Raw genomic sequence first — 12,302 nt, forward strand, 5'->3', positions numbered from 1 at the left:
GAATCATGAAGATAATTTTTACGGGTTTACGAATGTTGCTTGGTTTATTTGGGAGGACATGTGCATAAAATCTTCCAAAATACTAACCCTAATAGACTCCATGTTGTCGGTAAGATCTGTCAGCTTACTGTACAATGTCTGAATGTAGTAATGGAAATGGTCTTAATAATAGGAGCACTAATTTGCATGTGAAAGATTGAGAACCTCCTGATGTAGGGTTTATGAAAGTTAATATGGATGACTTTTATGCAGCAAAAACTATTAGAGAAAGCATATGACTAACAATTCAGGATTTTCCATGTATGTGCCATAAAGCAAGAGGAGGATTCATTGATAAAGGATTAAATCCAGAATGTGCAATGGAGAAGCTAGAATGTCAAGTGATGGTAAAGATATTAACTGGGAGAAGGAAAGAGGCTTTTATAGAGTAATATTTGAATCAGATACTGAAGTGCAGTAATTAATTCTTTAAATAAAGACGAACCCAATGTACACGGGGTAAATCAAGTTCTGATTTTAGATGTTACACATAAAATTTCAGTAGTAACTTATGGTTCTATAATGCAGTAAACCAAGAGGCTAACGGTGTAATGCACATGGCACATGTTAGCAAAAAAGGCAAGAGAAAATTGTATAAATTTTGATTATTTAGATAATTTTCCACTTGATATCTCCCGTACGGTTGTGTCGTGTATCTCTATGCTCTTCATTAATAGAATTTGTTGCTTTGGAAGAAAAAAAAGTTAGGAAACTCATCGATTCGTGGAAATGCAACAATGAGAGACAAAAGCATCAATTACGGTAAAAAAAATACTCCATATAAGATTCATCTTTGTATTAGAACAAAAAAATTTGGTTATGCTTTTTACGTTATATTTAAGAATAGACTCCATATTCGAATAAGTTACAACAAAAAAAAAGAACTCGGTCTGATCTTAAGGAACTTACCTCCAAATAAAAATAATTGACATTATAAATAATATAAGTCTGTCATACATTAAAGTTTGAGACACCGATTTCTCTTACCATTTTACAAGATCTTTTTGTATCGAAGTGGACTCGTTGCATTTTTTTTTTTGCACATCTCAACATAAATATCTTTGACTATACGATTTCATTTTTCAATTATCAGTATCATAGTTGAGTTTTATGTGAATTGTGATATAACAAATTTCATATATTTGAACATCTAAAACAAAATCCCTTGTAAATAGCATATTATATATAATGTATTTTTCTTTTATGGTGGGTTTAGATGCAGAATTTTATATGTGAGATTTATGGGTCCGGCGGATTTGGTGGAATTATGTTTCCCTCGGTACTTTTGGTTGCCCAAATTCCTGGAATCACGTTTCCTATGAGAATCACTTTTCCATCAAATTCTCCATATGGAGTCCGACCCATCCCTTAGGATTTGTTAGGAAACTTATCAAGGGATCTATGAACCCACTTTTTTACAATTTTAAGATTATGAGAATAATGCCAAACATGGTAACGGTACAAATCCTAGGTATTTTAATTGAGTTACCAAATACACGAGGGATTTGCACGAAATTCAAAAATTTGTAATCCCATGGGATTATAAATTCCTAAATTTGTAAATTCTACAGCCAAACCCACCATTAGAATAATTTGGTTTATTCAGAGTGAGCCTCTGTACGAGAATAACCTCCATACAAGATCTTTTTTCTTTTCTTTTTCGGATCTTTATGCAGAGGTTTTAGTTTAGTTTGAAACTCAATAAACATGATCCTGGTATAGAAGTGAAGCACGTAGAAGGAAACCTCGCGTCGACTACTTCAGCATGGCCCCTTATACTCTATTCAGTGGCTAGCTACATAGGTTTAAGAGTAAAGCAATATTTACAACTCCCAAGTAGTCTGTGGGTAATATATAAATATTGCTATACTCTTAAACCTACACAAGTAGTCGGTGGGTAATATATAAATCTTGCTTATTTATGCTTCAAAAAAAAAATTGCTTATTCTGACGGAGGCTCCACATAAAATTTGGGCCTCAACCATATAGATGCATTATACTGCGTTGCTCTTCAGGGCGTAGTATTCTTGGCCTCTGCTTTGTACACTTACATTCCATTGAAATGGACACGAATTTTCTTCTAAATACATCATTTGTTCTTACACCATGTTCCTGCAAATGTTTACATTGTTTTTCGATGTTCACAGCACTATCACTGGGGTGCACCACCTTGGCCACCATAAAAACTGAGCATGCCCATTTCATGCATTACTGAATCCCATTCACTTCAACTAAGCCCCATTTTCCATCTTTTGCTTCATTCTGTACTGCAAAGTGGTTGGGGCACAATCCAATGCGGTTTCTCCTGGGAAAAAAATAACATTGCACTGTTAGAGTTACTACCTCACAAACAAAAACTTCCAGAAATAGACAAATATCCTTGCTCGCAAAAGAACTTAACCAGAAGATGCCGCTGTTATGAATAGAGTTGACTGGGTACATATGACCCTTTATAAGAAAAAAGGGGAGCATCCTAACATGGTTATCCTCACAATTCAAAACTAATTTTTTTGGTAATATGTTCTTCTTACAGTGCTCCACAAACCAAAAATTAGAGCATTTCCAATACAATAAACCTCACCAACTACCAATTTTAACTTCAGCCATTAATTTTCGACGGCTAATTTTCAAAGTGATCGATGGTGCCATGGTGGTGCTGAACATCTCGGATTGTGCTCATTTTTTGTAGAAATGTGAGAACAACCATGTCAAAGGATCCTCCCACAAACTTAAATGTAATTTATTTCTTGGTTCTTTAGAAAACTTAGGAAAATACAACTTGTAAGCATCACCACGTTTGCAGTTCAACACTTTGATAGTTGCAGTATTGAATGTACTATTCAGTTCACAACATAACTGTCAACACTGTGATAGTTGCTTAGGAAAAGAACTTGAGTAGGATCCAAGGTTGTCCCTTTCTAGCTTGTGTCTTTAACTCTTCCTTTGGTTAGCCTAGAATACCTCTGGTTACATGTTTATATTCTGTAGTACTGAACACTGGAGGACCAGAACTTTGATTCTGCTAGAACTCGCAAAAACAACTACAACTTCTTCCCTAATTCAAAAGGAACGAAGAATACGGAAAAGGTGATATTGCATTCCATGCACAGTGGTAAATAAATCATTGAGTACCTTGTTGATTTTTGTATTCCAAATTCGCCCCATTGTCCATGAGAATAAAAGCTATGTCAGTCTGATTAAAAAGGGCAGCCTGCAAGCACCAAGTAAATATCTAAAAACCATAAATATCATTTACTGTTGAGATTACAATGACACCGTGCCCATAAGAAACCAGCTAAAGAAAGAGTTACCAAATGCAACAAAGATAATCCTTGTTTGTCACAGTAATTTGCATCCACACCCTAACAACAATGAAAAGGAAGTCATAAAATCAGTTGTTTAGCTCGTTATCTGTATTCGGAATGGAATCTGAAACTAATATTAGAATACCTCACTCAGAAGCTTTCTAACTGCTGCAGTGTCACTGTTCTTGATAGCTTCTCTTAAACCCTGGGTAATAAAATGATGCGTTACAGGACAATAAGCACAAACAATATGCTCTAATATCACTGTAGTATAGTGGTAAAGTCATTGGGTGATGATACCAGTGACAAGAGTTTGAAACTCATCAGCACCAATTCTCTACCGATCCAAAAAAAAAAAAAAAAAAAAAAGCTCTAACATAGATGTTGAAGTTACCGTACCTCCCCACTAACTTCATAGTTTGCCTTGGATTCCCTCACACTTGCTTTTGTCATGTGGCCAGGATTAAAAAACGAGCTGCAAATTTAACTTAGATAAGTTATTACCACAGTATGACTGAACCAATACCTTTTCCTTCGAGAAAATAGAAACAAGAACCACAAATTGACATACTAACGGATGTCAGAATATCATTGTTGCCTTTCATGGCAGTTTGTTACTCAGTGTCACAGTACCACTCCACTACCATGCAGTCAATAACTATTATATTAGATGCTCAGCATAACTATGAAGTGCTCGGAACAATGATGTTTATATTAACTTCACCCATGCTGACGTCGTATGAACAGCCATGTCATTATCACTAACCCTGTACTGCTCCCTGAAATCCATAAGATGGTCGAGGACCCAAGTTTTTCATCCACGGATTATTCTATACCACATGATTCCTGCACTGTCTATCACACAGACGTGGCAGCCACAAAGTCATTTAAGGTCAAAGTCTCGCATTCCCCAGTTATCACATGGAAGTTTCTACAAGTAGTCCTAAAGGCAATGCTTCTACATAGTCAAAAATCTGAGCTGATACGGAAGTATGAGGTTGTTGGTCATGAATGAAACTCATTCTGTGTCAAACATATTAACCTTTATAGAGGCAGCTTTGACCGAAGTTCAAAAATGTGTTTATTTGGTCCAACGAAGTTTTCTTTGACAAGATGCAGCAGTGCTATCAACTGTGTCACAATGCTTTCTTACGCCTTTATACCTTTGGATTTCTCCTCAGAGTGACAAGAACTGGACGAGTTACAGCGGGAAACTCCATATAGGTTGTACCCCATGTTGAGTGTCTTTACTAAAGCACATGCCAACGAACCTCGTCACTCGGTCCTCATTCTTGCCAAGTGATTGGACTCAACCTTGACCCCTCCAGCACAACACCTTACTAATTAGAGATACTAGAAGTAATATCAATTCACTAGGCTAACCCACCCAGTCTACACTTTTCACAATCTCTGATACCAAAAGCTAAGACACCAAAACTTAGCTCGCATCAAGTACTTATCATCAGGGTATCGACGAGAACCTAAACAGTATTCCAAACATGGCCAGTTTAGTTCTCGACAGTAAGAATTGATATCGGGAAAATGCTTATTACGGTATTACCACCTTAGTCAACTCTTGCTATGTGAAGCTACACTTCGGTTTCTTGATGATCTAAAGTTTGACGTTGGCCGACAAGCGCAAAATCAAGAATTATCAATTTATTTACGATAATCTATACTTTTAGGGGAGTATCTACAACATGTTTTTTTCTATCAAACATCTGATTAGAATAGGTTGCCTAACAAGTATATCGCCTGATAAGAATTATAGTTAAAGTAAGAAGGCACCTAATTGTTTATAAATGAACAAAGCACTAACTTTAGCAAAACTCAGAAGAAGAGATATCACAGACCTAGGGTTGCTGCTGTTGGAACTTGGACCTGTATTCTTTGGTGTCTGGTCCATCTTTTTCCTCCTGCTGCTAGGTTGAGGTTGGACTGTATATGTAGTATGCATTTGTCACAAGAGGGAGAGAAAAAACTACAAGTAAATGAGAGCGACATGGAAACTACTCTTTGCTGATAATGGAATCATCTGAATACCTGCAAAGGAGCGGGATCTGGTTCTGGGGCTGAAGCAACACAAATGCATAAAGGCATCCCACACTTGCACTCGGGAACATTTATAACAGAGTTCTGCTCATGATCTGGAGCAGGCTTCTCGTCGACAGTGTCACGAATGTCTAATCTGGAAACTGCATCCGCCGCTGAGTTACTACCGCTGAATGTCATCTGTGATTTATCTTCACCCAATCTATACAAAGATTTTGGTTAGAGTGTAGCAAACCACTGAAAAACAAGGCAGCTTTACACACCATTTAATTAATCTGAAAACAAACATAGGATAAATGATCTGCATCTCTTTTATTTTGCCATATCGATGTATAAACTGAAACAAATTAGGAAAATGATATTGATCGGTATAAGAAAAGTGCCCGGAGTAGATCTGAGCTGTGGAGTATGGGACCAACTGGCCCAACACTCTCATGCGTTCAGGTTCATCGCCAAAGTCTGCCGCTCATTTTTGAGCTCTTTCTTTCCGCTTCGAGTAACAAAGGTCTAACCATTTTAACAACTAAGACCTTCCACTAGGGATACACGTGGGTGGTTTTCAACCTGGTCCGAGCCTAGTCCAAACAGAAAAAGAAAAAAAAACAACATGAAACCGTGGAATCCAGAAGCCGAAAAACCCTTTAGGTGGTTGGCATTGGTTTCATGTTCCAAAATAACAAAGAAGCGTACTAAAAATATAACTGAAGTAGCACCAAAAAACCCGATAAAAAACCAAACATAGTATATGACTATCATAATAGAATAGATAGATATAAACAACTAATAATATTTTGGTATATATTAATTGGTTCTCCATCTATACAGGCATAGTTCTAGTTCCTAGATGATTCTTTCCAAAAATGCCCCTATCTATGATAATAATATTACACTAAAGTTAATTTAATATTTAATATTTAAAAGTAAAGGGTAAAACAAGAAAGATGGTGGATATTTATAAAACCCATATAATTTTCTTAATCTAAGAGATTTGGTTTCTCCTCCTATATAACTTGGACGGAGGGAGTAGTTCTTATTAATTCAACAAAAATATACTAAATTGTAAAAATCTATTGGTAACCTTAATAGGTACCAGTAACTGTAAGTAAGGAAAGTCATATACTAGCCAATAATCTTTTAGCTTATTTACGTGTCTTGATAAGAACAAATCTCTCTTCCAAGACCAACCAATGTAATTCCACGCATATCAGATATTTTAGGTTTTTTTCTAAAATCATTTTAACCTATTTGAGTATTTTCCTAGACACCTACTACACCATTATCATAGTTTCACTTCTGGAATTTTTGTTTCAAAGAGAATTTCGATTAAACAACCATGAACAAAATAAAAGATGCAGCCAAAATTACTTTTAATGCAACCAAGTATGTCAATGAAAACGGTTATATTAACTATCAATGAATTTATTTTCTTTCAAATGGAAATTTTAAAATGTCATACTAACTGAACTTTGTTTTACAGACGATATGGAAGTCGGTACTGGATAAACCAATAAGCTAATGAGTCAACTATTAATCACTTTGATAACCAGGTTTGCGATTATACTTTATATCATTTTATAACTACATAACTTTGCTTTATGCTAGAGGTTTTTTTTGGATTAACTAGTCTTTTGCTACTGGGTTGTTACTATTGTCTTTTGCAATCGATCCGTTACACCAACCTGTTGTTTGATATTTCAAAGTTTTGGTCAAAGTACTTGAATATTTGAATATTTCACTTTTAACCAGGCAGAATGTTAAAGCATTGATTCAGACAAATCAAATTTAACTGTTATCCAGAAAGAAAAAAACATTTCCAGAAAATTATAGATGTAACCAGCGATGGAAGCGGGATTGAAAGTCTAGGTAGGCTAAAACACCACTATCATTAAATTTCTAGGGGGTTTATTGTTTGTTTTTTTCCCGAAAATTACACATAAGAAAATGACTTTTGAGTGGTATTTAAAGATTTAGGGGTGGCTGGAGCACCCCTCAGCCACCCCCCAGTTCCGTCACTGGATGTAACACAGCCATGCACCAATAAAGCTGAGAGTATCCTCGAATTAAATCTGAGTAAATGTAAAAAGGGTAGAAGTTTACCGAGAATTGTTAAAACAATCAGAACATACTCTAACACTTGTCAGAATGCCAAACTGCGGTAAAGCCTGCAAATTTGGTGCAGAGTGCAGGCAGCAGAGAACATGATACTTAGAATTCATCAACAGCAAAAAAACTGGAGGAAACAAATATAAGATGGAAAGTTAGAACTAAAGCCCATACCATTAGATCTGATGAATGGTCATGACACAGTGTCCTGCCACAACATCTGCAATGGTGCTGCATGAAAAAAGAAGAATATGTGGAGCTAAGTATAAATCCTTGTTTCTTAGAGTAACATGTATATACAATGAAATAAATTCTTGCACAGCCAAAATTGGCAACATATAAAGAAAGGAGAAGTATATCTTCTAAAATGTCAGACTGGATGACGCAAATGGTTTATTGAAGACAATGTTTAGATTGAATGACATAATGATGCAAGTATATTTTGTTTCAGTAGGTGTAGGTGGTGACCACATCTTCTGGAACGGCTTAGTTGAATTTCTATTGAATCATATTTAATGTTTGTCTGTTCATAAAATCTAATGTATATAAAATCAGTCTCTCGACTTGTCAAGTTATCCAACCCCTTATATCACTAAATTTATGAAACTTTACGCCGAGAAAACAAGCAATGAATACACAAAGTAATCTACGAAGACCACATCTAATTTCTATCCAGTATCAGGCTAGCGGAACTCTAAACCGGAAAAAAAAAAAATCAAAATCGCAATGCGGCTGCACAAAGTGAGCAGAATGGGGAGTCTAAACGACTCGTGTTCTACAAACATCATATACAAAGATGAAACTATGAATCCTTGAGATGATTAAACATGATTCATCTCAAGGAAGGTGAGACTGACACTGACAGCCCTCCCTCCAAACTGTCATGCCCGAATTCCGCTGGAGAACCAATGGGTTAGGCCCAACCTTAAGTAGACAATGGATACTTGAGACCATTATACTAATATTACTTGAACATGGGACCAGGGATATTTCATACTTGATATAATTGAATCTTTGATTCGCCTCAAGGTCAATGGCATCGAGAAAGCAACCCCTCCAATGTCCTTGCCGGAACACCAAAATTTATTTAGAACCTGCAAGGGAGGGGGCAGCTTCATACCCTATGTGACTCTCCAGCTCGGATCATACTACAGAGGTGATATTTTGGGTTGTTTGCTAATCAGATTATACTTACTAATGGTTACCGTGACATGATCTGCCCCTTGTTGTGCACCATGCTAATCTGATTACAGTTACTAATGGTTACGGTGACATGACATGATCTGTCCCGTGTTGGGCAACATATATATATATATATATATATATATATATATATATATATATATATATAAGCTATGTTTTGAAGCAATTATGTGACCTACATTCCTATAACATCTTAGATTCTCGGATACAAGATCTGGATGACTTAAGCCTCATAAATTTCAATTAATTTAACCTTATACGAGATGCAATTGCGAATCCCATTTCCTTTATTACAATATATATAAAATCTAAAAAAGGAAAAATTTAATTAGAAAATGAAATCAGAATTTAGCGCGAGTAATTGAGAAGTAAATTACTAACCCTACGTCGGAAAGTGTTGAAACTGCATTTGCATACGTCACAGCGTGGGGCTTCTTGAAATGGTGGAGGCTCCAACGACATCTCTCTGTATACTTCTACCCTTGAGCAGAACTGGGAACGAGGTTGAAAATTGACGATGACGGTGGTGGTGATAAGAATAAACAGATTCAGCAGGCACTAGCTCTTCTTTTTTTTTTCTTTTTCTTTTTCTTTTTGTTGTTAAATCAATAAAGAGGAAGGGCGTTGAATTCCAACTAGGGACCGATCCAGACAACTCGCCTGTCAATATAAATCGACGGACACAGTTAAATTGGCGATTTTATTTCAGTGGCGCGGAACTGGAATTTAGTGTAGGGGTGGCTTTTGGGATGGACCATTTGCGGACACATGGCTTAAGCCTATTAGTTTAGACCTTATTTAACACCTCAATCCCAATAGATAGTGAAAAAAAAAGGTTAATGGATTTTTGGGGGTGGCTCACGCCAGGCTTAGCCTGGCTGTAGTTCCGTTAGGGGTGTGCAACAAACGGACGGTTGCAGATAAAGGGTCACCTGCGTCCAATCCGTTAAAGTTGCGGATTTGAAAAATCCAACCGTGTCCGGCCCAATCACCCGCGAATTTCAAATCCGCGGATGATACGGAGCGGATGCGCATTAACCGCAGATTTAGTCAAGAAAAAAAAAAGTTAAACAAACTAAAATACTGAGTTCAAAAACTAAAATACCAAGTTCAAAAATACCAACTTCCAATATTATCCTATGAATTAACACCTTCGTCGAGTCTTTCTGTTCATCAGGAAAGGTACGAGCCTTTTAAGAAAAAAAAAACTTCTAAAAGTTTAGATAGTGCCTGAATTTTGTTATCTTATGAATACTGGAAGACCAGGTTAGATTAGGATTATGTTTTCCATATCCATTAAAATTGTTGTCTACATATGTGTATGAATATGCACATATATCTCCTCTCCATTGTTTTCCACAAAAAAGTAGATCACTCAATTATTTTGAATAAGTAAAAATTTTGCTCAACATGTGTTGTCAGATACATCAATAAGTATTTTGTGGAACTTAGGTGCTTGGTTATTTTTTATAGCGGTCGTCTATATCACATTTTTCCACTGCACACGTTGGTGTTGTTGTGGTGGAAGGCCAAGCTATGATATCGAGAACCCACCACCGCCACCACCTTCACATACGTGCAAACAGCAATAACGTTCGATTTCTCATCATCATCGCGATGGTTCAAATCCAGCGCATATTAATCCTTGTGATATGCAACAACATATCAGGATAGTAGCTAACAAGGGTGTTACCGAAGATCATCTCGAAGTATCAATCAGAGAAATTACCGCTACAAAATCTCATCCTAGAAGCAGCAGCAATTTGCTATTAGCTTCCTTGCAGGCTTCTCAACAGAGAGCCCCGCCTTCGGAATATCGACACTGAGAAACAAAAACACCAAGTTCAAAAATACCAACTTCCAACAATATCCTTAGTCATTTTATTAAATTCTCTTACTACGGTGCAGGTGAATTCGCGGATTTACAAAACCAACCGCAACCAAACCGCTAAACCTTGCGGATTTGAGAACTCATCGTGTCCGGCCCATACACTCTTGCGGATTGGTTTTCATCCACAATTTTGCGGACGGTTGCGGGTGAAATCCGCGGTTTCGGTTTTTCTGCACACCCCTAAGTTCCGCCCATGCCATAATTGCGTGCTCTAGCGACAAGAGATATTCCTTAGAGCAAGTTTTATGGTGGAAGAATTCCATCTTTCACGTCACCTCAGCATTTGGAATAGTTCATGGAAGGTCAAGTGTAATGGTGGAATCGTAAAAACGGTAATCAAAATAGCGTCAGAAAAACGCTATTCAGAATAGCGCTTTACGCTATTAAGATTAGCTCTTTTTTCTCGGCCATTAGATTTTTGACAGCTCGTTTTAAATTTACGGATAAAAAAAACGTTATTCTGAATAACGCTTTATGCTATTTAGATTAGCATTGGGCGTTATTTTTATTAGCGTTTTCCGTCTTCTAGCACGCTATTCTGAATAGCGTTTTACGCTAATCTGATTAGCGCTTCCATGGATTCCACGTACCATCCCACGAAATCGTGGAACATGGCTTGGAAAAACTATGGAAGACCCCAACTTGGAAGTCACTAGACTTGACATTCCACAATTTTTCCACACTTGGAATAGGTTGGATTCCACCATAAAACTTGCTCTTAAATTCAACTTTTATAGTTCCTTAACCCTCTCCAAAGTGGATAGGAGATGGATTAAAGTATCATCACTATTATTTAAGTCAGAAGGGTATTTATTATTTTGTCATGACTAATCTTTAACTAACCCTATTTAATGTTATATTATTACAAAAATTAAAATTAATATATTAAAAAATATAAATTGGGTAGTATTATTATTTTAGGAAATGCTTTAAAAAAATAAAACCAAAATATTTTGGTTTTTATTATGGAATCCTTATGAATAAGTAGAAGCTTTATTAGGAATTTTATAGTTGTCTATACATAAATATTTTATTTAAAAAGGAAATGACGATTAATATGAAAGATATTGAATAGATTTTTTTCCTTATATATGATGATACTATTTAAGACTAGGCATCACCCTCTTGAATATGTTGGTAAAAACAAATTAAGGCAGGCTTCAAATGCAAAAATGGGAAGGGTCTTACATCTCCGGTTCTGAAATTTATTTAACCAAGCTCCATTGATAATTTCCCGATCAAGTTTTTATTCTACCCAAGCCTGAACATCTATAAGTCCAGCTGAACTGCTTTACCAAAGACCATTGAATGCATCCACTCAGTCAAAACTGCATATCGAGGGGCTCTACGTACTCCCTTTATTGTCTTTTAACCTCAAAATACAGTTTAAATCTCCCATAAGTAACCAAGGATTATGTGCATTACCCAAATTTCATATTAGAAATGCTTGAATAGGTTATTTCTTTAATGTATAAATTTCTTAAATATAATTCGTTACCAACTTGCTTCTCATCTTCACGTGATGGATTAACCATCTCATCTTAACAAACAATGGGCCTACAAAATTTTGGAATAGCGCTTGGTGTTCTTAGACTTCGTCCACACACTCCGGATTCGAGAATAAACAGACGTTTTTTAATCTAGATGGAAGCAGCTTAGGGTGGCTCCTTTGATTTGAACTCCTACGGTTATACATTTACAATGATGTA

The 12,302-nt window shown here is 36.3% G+C and overlaps 1 protein-coding gene across 1 annotated transcript; it reads right to left on the reverse strand.

The window, feature by feature from the left end:
* Positions 1 to 1,964: 1,964 nt before the first annotated feature.
* On the reverse strand, positions 1,965 to 9,291 carry LOC113287317 (vacuolar protein sorting-associated protein 27-like). Its single transcript, XM_026536033.1, has 10 exons — positions 9,084 to 9,291; positions 7,674 to 7,730; positions 7,494 to 7,558; positions 5,388 to 5,598; positions 5,198 to 5,301; positions 3,744 to 3,819; positions 3,490 to 3,549; positions 3,351 to 3,401; positions 3,172 to 3,250; positions 1,965 to 2,344 (listed from the first exon to the last, which is right to left on the reverse strand). The coding sequence occupies exons 1-10, from the start codon at positions 9,162 to 9,164 to the stop codon at positions 2,271 to 2,273; spliced, it is 858 nt and encodes a 285-aa protein (XP_026391818.1). The 5' UTR covers positions 9,165 to 9,291; the 3' UTR covers positions 1,965 to 2,270.
* Between the last annotated feature and the right edge of the window lie 3,011 nt (positions 9,292 to 12,302).

This window comes from Papaver somniferum, chromosome 6 (assembly GCF_003573695.1).
Source record: "Papaver somniferum cultivar HN1 chromosome 6, ASM357369v1, whole genome shotgun sequence".
Lineage (NCBI taxonomy): Eukaryota > Viridiplantae > Streptophyta > Magnoliopsida > Ranunculales > Papaveraceae > Papaver > Papaver somniferum.